Genomic DNA, 19,619 nt, shown 5'->3' with positions numbered 1-19,619 from the left:
TGGGGAACTTAAAGTTCAGAGGACCCTATTTCCACTAGTCTTGAATTGGCACCCAGCCTGACTCAGCCACCCTCTACTGAAAGGCAGACAAAGAACGAGACAAACGGAGACAAGTCCTCAGCTTGTGGGGTTTTTTTTGTTGTTTTTTTTTTGCGGTACGCGGGCCTCTCACTGTTGTGGCCTCTCCCGTTGCGGAGCACAGGCTCCGGATGCGCAGGCTCAGCGGCCATGGCTCACGGGCCCAGTCGCTCCGCGGCACGTGGGATCGTCCCGGACCGGGGCACGAATCCGTGTCCCCTGCATCGGCAGGCGGACTCTCAACCACTGCGCCACCAGGGAAGCCCCCTCCGCTTGTTTTGATGCAGACCCAGGGGCCACCAGCCCGGCAAACCAACAGGGGAGACAAGCTCTTTGTAAAGGGCACTTTCAATCAACCCTGCCCTTTCACCCACTCAGAAAGACACATCCCCCAACAGGCAGAGGCCCCGCGGCCACGACGCCTGCTCGTGGCTGATTTCCTGCCTCTCGCACACACCCGCTGCCTTTACCCCCTGAACCAAAAAGCACTTATCTTTGTCACTCACAATCTGGCCTAAAGTGTATTCATTGCTAAAAAGAAGAACAGCTTGAAGCAGAAGAATAAGGACGAAAAATGGTTATTTTGGGAGAAAAAGCTTTGGGCTGCCTCTTAAAGGGAACAAAAGCCTCCTATTACAGCCCGAGCAAGCGTTTATTAATAATACTGCTGCAGCCTTTTTCCCAGATTCGATTTATAACCCGAGAGACACAAACACCTGCGCCGGTGAGGCAAAGCCTGGGAGAAAACGCTGCTTCTATGACAGCATCACGCCAGTAATCTGCAGATCCCAGTTTTAACGCTTTCAGTAAAAAGAACAAGGATCCCTTTCGTTTGTATAATACTGAACCATTTTAAAGGGCTTCTGCATGCTTTTCATTTTATCCTCATGACTCTGCTAATGCTGGAAGGGCAAAGAACATATTCAAATTTTACGGAAAGAACAGGCGTCTCAGAGCAGGTAGGGACCCGTCTCATTTCCCAGCTGGGCGGCACTAAGTGCCTGATCGATTCATCTTTGTATAAACCCAGTGTGGCCGTTGTTCAGTGAATTGAATAAAAGTCAACAATTAATGACAGCTGAGGACGTGATCATAACAAAGAGACGCTAAATAATAAAAGACCCATCGTGGAGCCGGGCAGTAACAGAACCCACGTGTACTCAGACTGTCACCTCTTAACCTTACCCACACTTTCAGTAAAACGTATCACGTTGTATGGGACCTAAATCTATACAGATCTCCCTCCTCTCCTCACTCTACCCAGTGGCGGCCACTGTCCAGCCCCCAGCGCCACACCCCAGACTCCACGGCGAATCCACGGCGCCAGCCGGCCAGTGTTTCTGTTCCCCAGATGGGGGCCTGAGCCTGACTACACCTCACGTTGTGTGGACTCAGCACTAAAAAAGTGGAACCAGGGACATGCTGGCTACTCCTCCGTGCAACGGAATCTGATAGCTTTATTTTTAAATCCGTGTACTTATATATTGTACATTATGATAGATGGTTGCTTGCTGGCGTTTTGCAAAGCACATTCTCAACCACGAACAGGTATTGAGGAAAAGGTCCCTGCTGCCCACTGTGATCCTCCCTGAGCTCTGCATCCCCTAACACAGGCTGCTCCAGGGTGCCCACCATGGCCAAGACACCTTCTGCACGGCATCCTGCAAGGACAACAACGTAAACATCGATACAAGTAGGTTTCTTTTCTTTCCCAAAGAGCAGAACTAACCCAAAGGGCTTCAACTTAAATTATCTTTTACACTTGTTTAATGCCTACGATGTTCAACGCACTGAAAGAGAGGTAAGGTGAGCCTCCTGCCTTCAAGGACCCACAAGGAGAGTTAAGTAATTTAAATCCTTCTAGGATAGCGTTTTGTTAACTGACCTTCCTGCCATGTCCTTCACTAGACTAAGAACTTCTAGGGGTCGGGGATTATGATGTTGTTTGTTTAACCCGATCACAGCTCAGCGCCTGGCACTTTGGAGGTCTTCAACAAATGTTGCTGAATGATGAATAAACAGAATAACTAAATAGTTTCTTTAATTGAAGTATAGTTGATTTACAATGTTGTGTTAATTTCTGCTGTACAGAAAAGTGATTCAGTTACACATATATATACGTTCATGTTGATATATATATTCTTTTCGTTTTGGGTTTATCATAGGATATTGAATGTAGTTCTCTGCTATACAGTAGGACCTTGTTGTTTATCCAACCTATATATAAAAGTTTACATCTGCTCCCCTCAACCTTCCACTCCATCCCTCTCCCAACCCCCTCCCCCCTGGCAACCACCAGTCTGTTCTCTATGTCCATGATTCTGTTTCTGTTTCATAGGTAGCTTCATTGGTGTCATATTTTAGATTCCACATATAAGTGATATCATATGATATTTGTCTTTCTCTGTCTGACTTACTTCACTTAGTGTGATCATCTCTAGGTCCAGCCATGTTGCTGCAAATGGCATGATTTCGTTCTCTCTATGGCTGAGCAATATTCCATTGTATACACGTACCACATCTTCATCCATTCCTCTGTCGATGGACAGTTAGGTTGTTCCCATGTCCTGCCTATTGTAAACAGCACTGCTATGAGCTTAGGGGTGCATGTGTCTTTTTGAATTATAGTTTTGTCTGGATTTATATCCAGGAGTGGGATTGCTGGATCATATGGTAATTCTATTTTTAGTTTTCTGAGGAACCTCCATAGTGTTTTCCACAATGGCTGCACCAATTTACATTCCCACCAACAGTGAGGAGGGTCCCCTTTTCTCCACACCCTCTCCAGCATTTGTTATTTGTAGACTTTTAAATGATGGCCATTCTGACTGGTGTGAGGTGATACCTCCTTGTGGTTTTGATTGCATTTCTCTAATAATTAGCGATGGTGAATATATTTTCCTGTGCTTTAGAATATGTAAATAATTGATGGAAGAATGGATCGATGGACAAATGGATGGATGGGCAAAGAATAGACAGAATGATAGGAGTTCAGGGTAGGGGACAATTACTGCTGGTTGGAGTACAAGAGGGAGAAAATGCTTGAGCTGAATTTATCAATAATAAAAATGCAGACTAATCCTCCCATTCAAGAGTCTTCCTCTCTGTTACTCGTTCTGCCCAGAGGCAGGATGTACCTCAGAAACTCACTCTATTCTATCTCATGCCGCTTTACCTCCAAATTGCCCTGTCCCCTCCCACCACCACCTCCATCTAGATCTATACAGCCTTTGAGACATAACTGAGGATAACCAGGTAAACGGATAAACAGATTGTGGTACATCCATGCAAGAAAATACCTGTCAGTGATACACAGGGATGAAACCACAGACAGGAGTGAACCACAAAGGCAGTACGTGAAGGAAGCCAGACACAAAAGCCTGCCCACAGGCTTCCCTGGTGGCGCAGTGGTTAAGAATCCGCCTGCCAATGCAGGGAACACAGGTTCGATCCCTGGTCCGGGAAGATCCCACGTGCCGTGGAGCAACTAAGCCCGTGCGCCACAGCTACTGAGCCTGCGCTCTAGAGCCCGTGAGCCACAACTACTGAAGCCCGCGTGCACAGAGCCTGTGCTCCGCAACAAGAGAAGCCACCGCAATGAGAAGCCCGCGCACCGCAACGAAGAGTAGCCCCCGCTCACCACAACCAGAGAAAACCCGTGCGCAGCAACGAAGACCCAGCGCAGCCAAAAATAAATAAATTTAATGAAAAAAAAAAAAAAAGAAAGAAAGAAGGAGGGACTCCCCAGGCAGTCCAGTGGTTAAGACTCTGCGCTTCCACTGTAGGGGGCATGGGTTCGATCCCTGGTAGGGGAACTAAGATACTGCAAGTCACGCTGTGCGGCGGGGTGAGGGGAAGGGGGGGAGGAAGGAAGGAAAGAAGGAAGGAAGTGAGCTATAAGCCATGAAAAGAACCTTAAATGCATATCACTAAGCAAAAGAAGCCGATCTAAAAAGGCTACCTTCTGTATTATTCCAACAAAAGAATATTCTGGAAAAGGCAAAACTATGGAGACAGTAAAAAAGATCAGTGGTTGGCAGGGGCTGGGGGTGGCGGAGGGGAATGAGTTAGCGGACCACAGTGGGCAGGGATGCACATCACTACGTATTTGTCACCATGTGACCCTACAGCACTAACTTCAGAGTTAACACACACGTCATCACATCCCAGATGCCACCTCCCTGGCCTCAGTATAACACTGCTGGCATTATCCTGGTGTGTCCTGTCAACACACCATCCTGCATAGAAGAGCCTGGATGAGGGACTTGGAAGCACAGAATACCACTCCCACCCTGAGCATCTTGCCGTACTCCACAGACACACCCATAAAGCCCAGATCTCTACTGAAATCACAGACTGCAGACCACACAGCTCTTCATTATACAGACTTACCGACTAAGAGTCAAATCCTATCCCTAAAGCAAAATACCCACACACCACTGATGCAACTTATCAGACCACCAATAACAACACAAGCATCATCTGGGTTACCAGCACTGTACATATGATCGCTGCCCAAAGTTTCATCAGTGTAGTTTAGAAGAAATTCCTAAAAACTCAAAGTCATGAACAACCTACAAAGTCTCACTTCATCCCCCAGTAAGAAAACTTACCCTGTTTTCTCAACAAGACTCAGTACCACTAACAGCCTGATGGTGTTTGAACATTACCTACTTGGATTTTTTTTCTTTCCTATCTACTTCTTCCATTTTTTTCTGGGACCCTCATTGAAGAAAGTAATACGTGACGGAGAAAATAGACACTAAGAGGGAAACATTTTAAAAATGTGTTGCTTAAAAAAAAAAACCCAACTCAACGCCAATTAGTGACTGGCCTCTGGGAAGACGATGCCGCTGGTTGTGAAGAGAGCCAGCTGCTCTCCCCGGACAGAGCAGCACGTGGTCAGAAGTTCGTTCCACCATAAATCGCAAGTCTATAACGTCTGAAGATCCTCCCTGCAAAGATCAACGGATAATATCTGACGACGAAGACTCTCAAGCAGCTAGGTTTTATGAGACATTAGGTTCAAAGAAATACAGTAGGACTTTGCAGTATTATGACCCAGTTCGTTTTCCAAATTAATTCTAGGTGGATCTTAGATTGTGCCCAGGGGAGATTTTCACTCAGTGTAAGAGGAAGACAAAACAACCCTGACAAGAACACAGCCAGAGCCCGGAGACACAGGCCGTGGTCTCCATCAGCATCCCTGGAGCCCTGGCGGGTCCTGGCTTCACCCGTCCCAGCCTTGCTTCCCCTGCCTGGAAATGCGGGTGATGGACTGCTGGATGATTTTATTCCTGAAAGTCTGTAATTCCATGGACAGTCGATCAAAACTGTTTGGACAAGATGATCTCTCATCGTGCTGTCCAACAGAAATAGAATGCAACGTTTAAACATATGCAATCTGAAATTTTCCGGTAGCCACACTAAAAAGAAGAAACACGGAAAATCATTTTAATGATATATTTTTTATTAAACCTGACATAGCCAAAATATTATTTCAATATATAACACGTATAAAATATTATTAATGAACGTTTTACATTCCGTTTTCGTAATAAGTCTTCAAAATCCAGCGTGTACTTTCTGCTTATAAGAAGCTTGCTTCTGGGCTTCCCTGGTGGCGCAGTGGTTGGGAGTCCGCCTGCCGATGCGGGGGACGCGGGTTCGTGCCCCGGTCCGGGAAGATCCCACGTGCCGCGGAGCGGCTGGGCCCGTGAGCCGTGGCCGCTGAGCCTGCGCGTCCGGAGCCTGTGCTCCGCAACGGGAGAGGCCACAACAGTGAGAGGCCCGCGTACCGCAAAAAAAAAAAAAAAAAAAAAAAACCAGAAGCTTTGCTTCTGACTCACATTCACTGTGCCCAGCAGCCCCGTGCGCCTGGCGGCTCCACACTGGATGGCACAGACCTAGAGGGATGCCTTCAGCTTTGATAACGTCTGACTCTGTGCAGATATCCTGAGCCCCCTGAAGGACAAATATCGGACCAGCGAGATGGAAATACAACTTTCTACTTGCCCACTACCAGAAAGCTCCTCCCTCACCGCTCACCTGCCTGGTGTCCAGCTCTCCAGCTCATGTTTCCATAGTCACCCTCCCTTTTCATCTCTGATGCTGCCCTGGTTCAGGCCATCGTTATTTCCCACCTGGGATATTGCAGCAGCCCCTAACTGTGCGCTTTGTTCGCAGTCTTCACTTATGCCCTGTGTTTCCGTCCAGCCCGATTCATTTTCACGGGAGGCCCCTTCTCAGTCACCTACCCACGCTGGTGTTTCCCCTCCCCCGAAAAAAGTGCCTGAACCCTAACTCAGAAGCAGAGCCGAGTAACGCATTCCCAAGCATCAGGAAGGGTCCACGTGCACACGAGCGCAGAATGGACCCAGAGCATCTATTTGTTACCTGAACCAGTAAAAATGAACAGTTCAGGTACTTTGGGGAAGGGACAGGCAGGGCAGGGGACACAACAGAAACCGCATGATCATACACTTCTAGCAATTTGGTCAGGCTGCACTCCACTGCTGAGTGAGTCCCCTGAGATTCCACAGGACAGAAGATCACGCAGCTTGTTTGCTAGATATATAGTAACTACATCTTTGGGGGTTTAAAGATGGACAACCTAAATGTCCATCAACAGATGAATGGATAAAGAAGATGTGGTATATATATATATATACTCAGCCATAATAAAGAATGAAATAATGCCATTTGCAGCAACATGGATGGACCTAGAGATTATCATACTAAGTCAGTCAGAAAGAGAAATATCATATGATACCGCTTATATGTGGAATCTAAAATATGACACAAATGAACCTATCTGTGAAACAGAGACAGACTCACAGACATAAGGAACAGACCTGTGGTTGCCAAGGGGGACAGGGGTGGGGGAAGGAAGGATTGGGAGGTTGGGATTAGCAGATGCAAACTAGTATATAGAGAGAGAATGGATAAACAACAAGGTCCTACTGTAGAGCACAGGGAACTATATTCAATATCTTGTGGTAAACCATAATGGAAAAGAATATGAAAAAGAATATATGCATGTATAACTGAATCACTTTGCTGTACAGCAAACTTAACACAACATTGTAAATCAACTATACTTCAATAAAAAAATTTTTTTTAATTCTGTAGCTCTAAAACCAAAGTTATGTTTCCTCAGTGCATTTAGAATACAGAAAATAAAAAGAAAATGGGAAAGAGTCTTAAACAAGGATAATCTTGATGAGGCTAAAAATAGTTGATAAGAGGCCTGATCCTGCAGCGCCCTGACCTGAATAAATCAATCACCCAGCAGTGAGCTCTTTCCCCCTTTGAATATGAATGAACATCTCCCTGGTAGGAAGGTGTCACCTAAGCTGGGGAAAAAGCAAGCGTCTTTGTACTTAGGGTCTGGAATGCGATTTCAAATGTCAGAACAGAGAAGTGCTGACTCCTCATGCTGTTCGCTTACCCTAGTTCCCCATATGATCAGTCTCGGTGACGTGCTTAAAATACTGCAGTAAAAAAAATTTTTAAAATACTGCAGTAATCCTGGCATCCTCAGTGCCATTGACGGCTAACACAGAGACGGAAAAGGGAAAAGGGGCTCCCAAACGCTCCATCAAACTGTGGGAAATGTGCCATTCGCTTATTATTTGGCATGAGATTACAAGAGACTGGAAAACGTCCTTGCAAATGTAAAACCTCGAGATCAAAGTTAATCAGGATTAGATTGCTTTTTAGGGTGAAATTTGATGATACATCAGATTTCGATTCTTACAGAGAGGCAGCGAGCAAGGTAAGAGATGAACTGTGAGAGCAAGAGACCTGCACACGGAAACAACACACCACACACACACACACACACACACACACACACATGTGCACGCACACTTCTGACACAGTGAGCCTCCACGACCACTGCTGATGAATGAACGGCACGTGCACTCTGGGGAACACAGCTAGCGGGCAGACCCAGGCAGCTGTGCCCGTGGGACTGTGTCCCTCTGCGCTGTCAGGGTATCTGCAGGTGCAACCAGCCATCCTCACTTCCAGGCGAGGGCTCTCTCCAAGGTCCTGCTTCTGCGTTTGCCCCTTGATAATGGGGAGAAACTCCCAGGGCACGGATATGAGATCACTCTTATTTTTAGCCTTCCTTAATGGGTGTTAACATTTGCTCTAAGCACTTTTAACACCTAAATGGATGTAAATAATACCTTGTATGCAGTGTGGTATTGACCAGAGGTTATATTTAGTCAATGTCAAGATTCAGGGAGGAAAGGAACAGACCCATCTTTAAAGGTGCTCTGTACAGACCCTCCCATAAATGTTTGAAAACTTTTTAGAGAATAATTCTAACTTAACTTGAACTTTAACTTAATCTTAATTATTTAGAGAATCATTTTAATTTGTCTAGCCGGCACCTCGGTCAGATGAGGGTTTAAGATAAAACATTCACTGTAAAAATAAAATCAATGAATGATGAGATAACGGAAGCCGTCAACTGAGGTGTTTATTGACCCCTGCAGGATAAAAAACGACCTTGGAGGCAGGACTACTTCTCACGGAAGGTGACAACCTTCAGAGACATCAGAGGACGGAGACTCTAGCCATAATCAGAGCGCTAGCTGGGTAATCACATACACCCAATAATGACACAAAAAGAACACAAATTCTCCAGTGATGACTATGCAGTCATCTCCTAGTTAAGGCCTCCTTCATACGATGGAGACGGGAAAACAGTGACAACTGAAGTTTTTGCCAATTCTGCTGTTTGCAGGGTGAGTGTCTAGGTGGTGGAGTTGACCTTAGCTGATGACGGGCGGCATGAGAAAGGTCAGATATGTTGTCGATACGAGCTCGGCCGTATCATAAAGCCCCCTCAACGGGTCGAGTAATGCACGCGTGCACGTTTATGCACGTTACTCGCTAATCACAACCATCCCGTGAACTACAAAATTTATTTTCATCCTTATCGGTGACGGAAGCAGAGGAAGCTTTTTAATGTCATACAGGTAGCAAATGACGGTGTCAGAATTTAAATCCACTTCTCTCTAACCTGAGAGCCCGATGTTTTAAATCCCATATACACGAGCTCTAAGAATCTTCCAATCTAGACCCTTAGATCAAGTCCAAAAATAATCCATGACAAAGCTCGGTCAAATCTGTATTTACTGAGTACCCACAGGATAGATAGTACAAAAAATGGAAGAAATTAGACCCAGTTCTTTATTTCCACTTGAGGAAGAGAGAGAATATAGAATGAATGAATTTGTTCTGTGAATGCAGGTCTGATATTGAACTAGGGAGGTTGGAAACAGTGGAAAGCACCCTGGATCCGGAAATTACCTGGTCCTGCCAGAAGCTGACCCGCAAACAGCACACAACTGGATTGTTCTTCTCTTCTGTGAAATGAGGGGATAAACTCTGAGATCCCTTCCAGCCCTTACATTTGAGCTCTTCGCCCTTTCAGCCGCCCCAATTCTCCTCATTCTTCCCTTGAAACTTGGGTCCGATTGTTAGGGGAAAACTAGGTCCATGTAGGAACGCTTTTTAAAACAAAACAAAATTACAACTTAAAACCACCTTTGAAGACCAGTAGGAATGCTCGTTAGGGGAAAACTAGGCCCACGTAGGAATGCCTTTTAAAACAAAACAAAATTAAAAATTAAAACCACCTTTGAAGACAGGAGAGGGCAGAAGAGATGGACGGGCAGAGTGACATCCATCCAACACAGAGGCTCAGCGGTGTTCTAGAATAGGTGCTCTACAACTTAATGGCCCTGAGGGAACATCCTATCAATGAAATTACAATGATATAACTCATATGTCTTCAATTGGAGTACACTACAAGACCTGAAACGTAACAGTTAACTAGTTTATTTGATGAGAAATGACTGTGCTTTACTTTTGTATATTAAACTTTCTATTTTGAGACCATTTCAGATGCACATGCAGTTGTAAGAAATGACACTGAACTTTCTGTGTACCCTTTACCCAGTTTCCCACGACAGCACCACCTTGCAAAACTACAGGACAACATCACAGCCAGGATACCGATATGCAGGAAGTCAAGACACAGAATATCCCCATGAGCACAAGGGTCCTCGCGTTGCCCTCACATCCTTCCCACCCCTGCATCCTCCTTCACCCCTGGCAAGCACTAATCTGCCCTCCGTTTCTATGCTGTTGTCATTTCACGAACGTTACATAAATGCGATCAGACAGTATATAACCTTTTGTGGTTGGACTTTTTCTCTCAGCACAATTCTCTGGAGCTCCACCCAAGCTGCTGTAGCTGGTTCCTGTTTATTGCCGACAGTGTTCCGTGCTGTGGACGCACCAGTTTTTGTTCGATCATCCAGCCCCTGAAGGACCTCTAGTTTCTTGTGATTAGGAGTAGAGCTGCTGTGAATGTTGAAGTACAAGTTTTTGTGTGAAGGTAAGTTTCTGTTTCCCTGGAATAAATGCCCAAGAGTACAAGTGCTGTGTCAAATGGTCGCTGCAGGTTCAGCGTTGGAAGACACTGCCAACCTTCTCTCCCGAGTGGCTGGACCACTTCACCTGCCCAGCAATAACGGATGAGGGATCCAGTTTCTCTGCACCCTGGCCAGGATTTGGTGATGTCAGCAGTTTTCGTTACAGCCATTCTGACAGGTGTGCCATGATTCACTTTTTTTTTTTTTTTTCGGTACGCGGGCCTCTCACCGTTGTGGCCTCTCCCATTGTGGAGCACAGGCTCCGGACGCACAGGCTCAGCGGCCATGGCTCACGGGCCCAGCCGCTCCACGGCATGTGGGATCTTCCCGGACCGGGGCATGAACCCGTGTCCCCTGCATCGGCAGGCGGACTCCCAACCACTGCGCCACCAGGGAAGCCCCCATGATTCACTTTTAATGAACACAAGGATCCAGAGACAAAAGGAAGACACCCTCTACAGCCACCAGGAATCTTTAGCATCTTCCTGGTCCCTTATGATTATCTTCAAGGTACACAGTAAATCAGCCTCTGCCCTTAATGAACTGAGTAATGGGTAGGAATACAAGAGTACCTCCCTAGTGTAATACAACAACCAACTTCTCAGAGCAAATATCATACTCTAGAAGCATGAAATTCTGCAAGCATTCCCTTTAACGTTCTAAGAGCAAAGCAGAAAGGGCACTTCTGGTAAACTTTTGTCAGTACTAGCAAATAAAATCAGATAAGAAAAATAAGGGTTATAACAATTATAAAGGAAGAAATGAAATTATTATTTGCAGATAATAAGAATATCTACACTTGAAAAATTTAGAGAATCCGTAACTATCAAAATTCATAAGACTGTTCACTAGGTTGTTGGGTACACAGTCAATATAAAACCCCAAAACCTTTGCTAGGCACCGGCAACACCAATTGAAAATGTAATTTTGGGGACTTCCCTGGTGGCGTAGTGGTTAAGAATCCGCCTGCCAATGGAGGGGACACAGGTTCGATTCCTGGTCCCGGAAGATCCCACATGCCGCAGAGCAACTAGGCCCGCGAGCCACAACTACTGAGCCTGCGCGTCTGGAGCCTGTGCTCCGCACCAAGAGAGGCCGCGACAGTGAGAGGCCTGCGCACCGCGATGAAGAGTGGCCCCCACTCGCCGCAACTAGAGAAAGCCCTCGCACAGAAACGAAGACCCAACACAGCCCAAAATAAAAATAAATAAATTAAAAGAAGGCTCAACATTTTTAAAATGTCTCTTCTCTCCAGATTAATCTACAAATTGAATGCAACTTTAACCAAAATCCTAACAGGATGTTTTTGTTTTGTTTTCAGAAAAGGCTCTTTTAAAAATACCCGTGGAGGAGTACAGGGCTACTGTCCGGGCCTCGCCACTCTGTCGAGTGGAAAGAAGAGGCCTCAGAGCTCAGGACCCTCCCTCGCAGCCCTCACAGCTCCTCCCCCACTTCCATCTGCCGTCTTTGTCGTCCAAACTGATCCCAGCAGGCCCTTTACCCAAGTTCAAATGCCTGCCCCCTGGGAGCCCACACTGTCCAGGTCGCCCGCTTCCTCACACAATGTGTAAATACCCCAAACAGACCACCGTCTCTTAAAACCTTCCTCCCTGTCTTCCTGAACTCACAGCCTATCCGTCAGCGAAGCCCCTCCCCCTCCCCCTCCCCCTCCCCCTCTGGACTTGCCCGCACTGCTCCGCCCTGATGCTGCTGCCACCCACCGTGGATCTCAGATCCCTGCCCTTCCTTCTCCCTGTAATGCCCTGCCTTTGACCTTCATGCCAGCAACTGTGCAACAGTAGCATTAGCCTTAAAACAGCCTTCTAGAACTCATATCCTCCTTCAGTGACCCTTCACTGTGCTCCCCGCCGCGCGCCCCCAGTTACAAAATTCACCCCGAAGAGTTTTCCGGTCATGCTGTTTCCAATACCTGTCCTCTTAGTCTCTCTTGAAGCTGCTCTTACAGATAGGCTTCCCTGTGATTACACACAATCAGCTCCCCTCAAGGTCACCCATGTCGTCCCCTCCCCACTGCTGAAGAAATGGGCCGTTCTCAAGCCTCACCTGTCCTGAGCGCTTGGTAATGCTGGGCCCAGCTGGACACCCCGGCTTCCTGGACACCGCCTCTCGGGTTCCCTCCGAGCTCACTGGCCATCCTTACAGCCCCCCTGCTGTTGCCCTCATCTCCCTGACCTTGAAATGCTGGAGTGCCCAGGGCTCTGCACAAGGACCCCTCTCTTTCTGGCCACGTGGATACACATCACGTAAGCGGCAGGGCCCAGTGGCAAATGAAAACGCAGGCCCCCTGTTCAAAAATCAGTAAGACCCCCAACATAGCAAGAGCAGAGCATGAAGACAAACTCGGGACTCTTCCAAGACCGGGGCCCGTGTGAGGCGTGGTTACACACCCGTCCTGAGAGCCCATCCTGCTGGGTCCGTGGGCCATCGTGAACGTCCTTCTCTGGTCTGGACACCGGCCTGATTCACACGTTCAAAAACAAATTCCTGACCACCACCCCCGCCAAAAGGAGAACCTTCTCTTCCTGCAGCTCTCCCTGTCTCAGTAAAGGGTACATCCTTCCAGTTTCTCGGACCAAAACCCCTCGAGCCATCTTTGCGTCTCCGCTCTCACTGAGACCCCACAGCCCAAGCGTGAGCAAATGCTGCGGGCTGTACCTCCTAACACAGGGCAGCTGTGCCCTCACGTACACCTTGGCACCGACGCGGGGACCATCTGGCACCTGGACGGCGCCCGCCCCCCAACCGGGCTCCCCGCAGCAGGTCTAGCCTGAGCGCGTCAGCCCTGGGAGCCTCTGACACTGGGATTCTCCGCAAATGTCTCTGAAGGCGCCCTTACGTTACTCAGGTTTACAAAACACTGGTCTAAACTGTCTTATAAGTTGTTTTCCTCTCACATTATTCAACTACAGGAATAGGAAAGTCACTTATTTTTATAGGCCTATTTTCTCCAAGAGAGCAAACAAAACCCACGGTTCCAAGCGACCCCAGCTCCAAACCGCAAACCCTGTACCTTCCTTGTATCAGAGATGGACCTACAAACTTGCCAAGAGTCCTGAAACGGAATGAAATCTAATCCCTTTCCACCTCTCATTCCCTAAGGGTGTCGACAGCCCATCAAGTATCACAATCACGTGACATCCAGCTCAACAAGGCCGAGGTCCCTAAACATGCTACAAAACGAACGCAACACGGCGCCTAAGGATGCGAGCGGACGGGATGCCGCCCTGGGGGCACCGGGCGTGTGGCTCGAAAAGACCGGCCTCCGAGGCCCAGCCCGGGCGTCCCCAGGGAGGGGGGAGGGTCACCGGCTGGAGCGTCGCTGCGCGAGGCCCCGGGGCCCCAGGGAGTCACAAAGCTGGGGTGCCCCGCCGCCCCACCCCCCAGCTCTGCAGCAAAACGCGCGGCGAGGCGGCAGGGGCGAGAGGGTGGTGCGCAAACCGCCCCCAACCCACCGCGGTGGGGACGGGCACCAGCGGCGGAGGGACGATGGCGGGCGGGGGAGGGTGGCGGCCGCCCTCACGAGCACCTGCCCGGCGCCCGGGCTCTGACCGTGTCCCCACCCCCGTCCCAGGCCTCCCTGGTGTCGCGGCGCCCAGCCCCCGGCGGGGGCGGGGCGGGGGCGCGGGGGAGGGCGGGGGGCGGGGCGCTGGGTCCTGACCGCGCCCCCGCCCTCTCCCCCCGCCCGGACCATCCCCTCCCCACCCCCCGCCCGGACCATCCTCCTCCCCACCCCACCCCGCCCCGCCCTCTCCCCACCCCCAGCCCAGACCGTCCCCCTCTCCGCGTCCCCGCTCTCACCTACGGACGTGCGGGTCCACGACCTCCGGGGCAGGGACATCTTAAGAGTCTGGCCGCGGCCGGGGCCGTTGGACATCGTGTCCCCCGCGGGCGCTGCGCGGGGCTGGGCGCGGGGCCGGCGGCCCGAGGGCCATGGAGAGCGCGCCGGGCCGGGAGCGGGCGGCCTCCTGCGCGGGGCTGCGTCGTCCGCGCAGCTGCAGCGCCCAGTGCGGCGGCGCCGGGGCTGCGGGCTCCGGGAGCGGGCGGGCGGAGGGGGGGCCCGGCCTCCGGGGAAGCCTCTGGAACGTCGCGCAGGCCGAGGCGCCTTCAGGTGCGGAGAAGGCACGCGGGAGGCGGGATCGGTGTTTTAGGGGCTCGCCTAGGAGCCGGGCGCCCCTCAGGGACCGTTTCTCTCTGTGCCCATCTGCTACCTGGTTGCCCCGCCTGCCACTTGTCAGGGGGCGCAGGTGGGAGTCGTTCGGGCTCCTACTTTCCTTTTTATCCCGCCGCAGTTTGTCCTTCCGTGTCCAGTACGGTGGGACCTCTGCGAACAGGTATTTCTAAGGTGCCTGACATGTGACCTGGAACTCAGTAAGGTCCTGGGTCTCTGGACTCCTCACCCCAGCCCTGCAGCCTCCCTACACCTTTAGCTAGTGGCGTATTGAAGCTGTAAGAAATTCTGGGCATCACTTAGCGCGCGACACACACACACCTTCTTGCATAGAAACAGAATCGTTGAGAGGTGAGGTGACTGGTCCAAGGTCACTTGATCTACTTTTGCTTGTTTTTACTTTAATGTTAATTTTGAAACTGTGCTTGGTCCTGCTGGGCACCATTCCATAAAGAAAATAAAAGGAAAAAAAGCTGCATCTTTTTAATATCTGATAAAATTCTGACCTCAGAGTGAACACACACGAAAAAACAATTTAAGGAAGAGCCGGCCCCTGCGTTTACCGATGTGACCGCGAAGCTTCACTGAACACAAGTTAAACACCAGGGGCTGACAAGGAGAGCAGGGTTCAGCAGAGAGGATTCTTGCCCGGGAAGGCAGAGCCATGAGGCCCCAAGCTCCCCTCCCGCTGGCCTCTGACTCGCATCTTCTTAGAAAAAATGCAGAAGGGATGGACAACTTGCTTTGAAAACTGTAGGCTGACAATTTCAGCTTCAAGTAGGATTCCTGCCTGACTATCTTGGGCCTAAAACAAAACAAAATGGGTTCCTGATAAGAAATGAGTCTTTAGCAGGAAGCTGAGGAAGAAGAAATGTTCTAAATTGTTGAGCTGAGCTTCAGGGCGGGAGAAAATGTTTCCTCAGTGGGTCGTCACAGATGCTGAGGGTGATCCTAAAAGTTCCTAGCAATGAGTTTCTCTTTATAAATTTATACATAAGACTTTAAGCCATTTCTTAAGCCCTTCTTTACCGTAAACTAAAACCCCATTTCCTTTTTAAAATGTTCATACATGTATACATCTGTATGTCTACCTTTTATATGTCTATAAACATTTAAAAAAATTATTTATTTTATTTATTTATTTTTGGCTGCGTTGGGTCTTCGTTACTGTGCGCGGGCTTTCTCTAGTTGAGGCGAGTGGGGGCTACTCTTCGTTGCGGTGCGCGGGCTTTTCATTACGGTGGCTTCTCTTGTTGCGGAGCACGGGCTCTAGGCACGCAGGCTTCAGTAGCTGCGGCACACGGGCTCTAGAGCGCAGGCTCAGTAGTTGCGGTGCACGGGCTTAAGGGTTCGAACCCGTGTCCCCTGCATTGGCAGGTGGATACTTAAACACTGTGCCACCCAGGAAGTCCCTCTATAGACATTTTTAAAGGAATGGCATATATATGGCACGTAAAAAGGTATAGATAAGCATATAGCTATCACGCATGTCCCTACTCTCCAGTTTAGGGAACAAAACAATATAGACACAGTGGAAGCCAACAGTCCCTAATCCCTTTCCTTTCCCTCTGTCCCCAGACCAATTTCCTTTCAGGCTTTCTTCATAAGGCCTCTCTCCTGTCCTTATTTACAAACTAACTAAAGAGCCACTCTGACAGGACTGGGCGAAGGGTCCGGGAAGGAAGACCATTTCGTGGAAATCCTTATTCTCCTTAGGGGGTCTCCTAAAGCCCTCTGCGAATGCATTCTGATGACTCTTGTCCAGGTTCTTCTCATTTTTACACACTGTTTTTAGAGAGAGTGGGCCACACTGGACATGGAACTATCAATATCTATTGATATCTATTAGTAGAACGAGCAATATCTATTTTCCAATGACAAAGGGGCAGTTGTCACAGACCCTGTCCCCCTCAATCATTCATTCACTCATTCACATTCACATCCAGCGTGTGACGCCGGCTGCAGCTGGGACCCCTACACGTGGCCTCTTCGGGTAGCCTAGGCTTCCTCACACCGTGGTGGCTGGATCCAGTGGTGCCGGGAAAGAGGAGGCGGGTGAAAGCTATGTCATCCCTTCTAACCTGGCCTTGGAAATCATGCGGCATCTCTTCCACCACATCCTGTTTGTTAAGGCAGCCACAAAGGCTGGATCAGTCCAAGGGGACGGGAAAGAGACCCCATTTATTGATGGAAAAGCGGCAAGATTCTGGAGGAGCCTGAGGATTGGAAACACTGTTGCAGCCGTTCGGGGAAGTACAATCTACCAGAACGAGCAAGAAGCAATTTTAATTTTAATAAAATATTATTTATAGGGCTTCCCTGGTGGCGCAGTGGTTGGGAGTCCACCTGCCGATGCAGGGGATGCGGGTTCGTGCCCCGGTCTGGGAAGATCCCACAGGCCGTGGAGTGGCTGGGCCCGTGAGCCATGGCCGCTGAGCCTGCACGTCCGGAGCCCGTGCTCCGCAACGGGAGAGGCCACAACAGTGAGAGGCCCGCATACCGCAAAAAATATATATATTATTTATAATGGTACCAAAATCATAAAATACTTATGGAAAAATTAATGAAAGATATGCAAGACCTCCACACTGAAAACAAGGCATTTGGGCTCCCAAAGGACAAAACAGAAGGACTTACACTGCCTCATTTCAGGTCTTAGGCTAATGCTGACACTGTGATGGGGACATGTGAGTAGACAGAGCACCAAACAGCACAGAGCCCAGAAACAGACGCCTGCACATAGAGGGAAATGATTTTGACAGGCACTAAAGCAATTCAAGAGGGGAAAAGTCATCTGCAATAAATGCTGCTGTGACAACTTGATGTCCATAGGGAAAAAAGAAGCCTTGACCCCTTAACCATACACAGCAATGAACTCAACCTGGATCACAGATGTCAGTGTAAAAAACTAAGCACATAGAGCTTCTAGAAGAAAATGGAGGAGAAAATACTTCTTATGCAGGACCGTAAAAAGCCCTGAGCATAAAAGGAAAAACTAATAAATTGAACGTCATCAAAAATAAACCTTCTGCTCATCAAGACGCCACCAAGAACATCAATAGCCCATCCATTGACTGGGAAAAGACATTCACGAGGCATCCATCCGACAAGGACTTGTATCTAGAAGGTCTAAATAATTCCCACAGTGCAACACTAAAAGAACAACTTGTTCATCATCAGGAAAATGCACATCACAGCGGACATCGTGTGATGTTGCTTATGTGTGGAATCTAAGACAATGGTACAAATGAACTTATTTACAAAACAGAAATAGAGTCACAGACGTAGAAAACAACCCTATGGTTTGCCAGGGGGGGACGGGGAGGGATGAATTGGGAGATTGGGATTGACATATACACACTACTATATAGATAACTAATAAGGACCTGCTGTATAGCGCAGGGAACGCTACTCGATACTCTGTATTGACCTGTATGGGAGTAGAATCTTACAAAAAAGTGGATATATGTATATGTATAACTGATTCATTTTGCTGTACACCTGAAAGTAACACAACATTTAACTCAACTATACTCCAATTAAAAAAAAAAACAATATTCCACCACACACCCACCAGGATGTTGAAATAAAGATAAATGACCCCAACTATCGTGGAGGATGATGAACAACCAGAACTCAGACACTGCTGGTGAGAGTGTAAACTGCTGTGACCACCCTGGAAAACTTGCAGTTCCTGTAGAAGTTAAATGCCCACCTTCCGTAAACCCAGAAATTCCACCTCTAGGTACTTACCCCCAAGAAATGAACACTTATTTACAAAAAAGACTTGTAAGAGAATATTAATAGTAGTTTTATTCATAATAACCTCACACTGGAAACCACCCTACAGGTAAATGGATAAAGAAATTGCAGTATATTCATAGGCTATGACTCAGCAGTAAAAAGGAACAAATTTACAATTACCAATGTGTACAACAGCATAGACGGATCTCAAAAGGATGACGCTGGAGGAAAGCAAGACACAAAAAAGTAGATACAGGATGGTTATGTTAAAGTAACCAGATTAGCCCCAAGATAAGTCGCTTGTGCTAAACCCCACATCAGCAAACCAAAACTTAACTAAATTGCTATGCTCTATGCTTGGCTGTCCCAGGAAAGGAAAGCCTAGTCTACCCATCAGGGCTTGTCTGCTCAGCACAAGTTTCCTGACCCCTCCAAGACTTCCCTTTGCTCCTTATAGGTAAGTAACCCTGCTTTAACCAATCAGCAAATGCCCAGTATAACTTCCTTGTACCTGTTCACTCTGGTCTATAAACACCTCTTGCAAGGTGTTCAACATCACTGATCATCGCAGAAATGCAAATCAAAACCACAACGAGATCACCTCACACACGTAAGAATGGCTGTCACCAAAAAGACAAGAAATAACAAGTGCTGACGACGATATGGAGAAAAGGGAGCCCTCGTGCATCGTTGCTGGGGGTATAAATTGGGGCCGCCACTATGGAAACGGTACGGACGTTCCTCAAAAAATTAAAAATAGAGCTACCGTACGATCCAGCAACTCTACTTCTGGGTGTTTATCAGCAGAAAACAAAACCACTAAATTGAAAAGATATATGCAACCTTGTGTTCACTGCAGCGTTGTTTATAGCAGCCAAGGTATGGAAGCAACCTAAGTGCCCATCCATAAATGAATGAATAAAGAAGATGTGGTCTGTGTATATAAATATATATATATAGAGAGAGAGATAATATATATATGACGTGAAATATTATTCAGCCATGAAAAAGAAGGAAATCTTGCTGGTTGTGACAATATGGATGGACCTTGAAGGCATTATGCTAAGTGAAATAAGTCAGAGAAAGACTGTATGATATCTCTGTATGATATGATATCTCACTTATATGTAAAATCTAAAACAACAACAAAC

At 48.0% G+C, this 19,619-nt stretch overlaps 1 protein-coding gene across 2 annotated transcripts in view; it reads right to left on the bottom strand.

The window, feature by feature from the left end:
- Positions 1 to 19,619, bottom strand: part of LOC115866786 (phospholipid-transporting ATPase IB) — a 529,444-nt gene that overhangs the window by 501,920 nt on the left and 7,905 nt on the right. The window contains exon 1 of one of the 2 annotated variants that reach the window (XM_060287726.1): positions 14,355 to 14,515. The exons of the other annotated variant lie outside the window; for it this stretch is intronic. Within the exon in view, the coding sequence (XP_060143709.1) occupies positions 14,355 to 14,430 (76 nt within the window). The 5' untranslated portion in view covers positions 14,431 to 14,515. Of the gene's footprint in view, positions 1 to 14,354; positions 14,516 to 19,619 lie in introns of those variants that run through there. 2 annotated transcript variants of the gene reach the window in all.

Source organism: Globicephala melas, chromosome 18 (assembly GCF_963455315.2).
Source record: "Globicephala melas chromosome 18, mGloMel1.2, whole genome shotgun sequence".
Taxonomy (NCBI): domain Eukaryota; kingdom Metazoa; phylum Chordata; class Mammalia; order Artiodactyla; family Delphinidae; genus Globicephala; species Globicephala melas.
The sequence above is the reverse complement of the archived record's forward strand: the minus strand, read 5'-3'. Positions and strand labels throughout refer to the sequence as shown.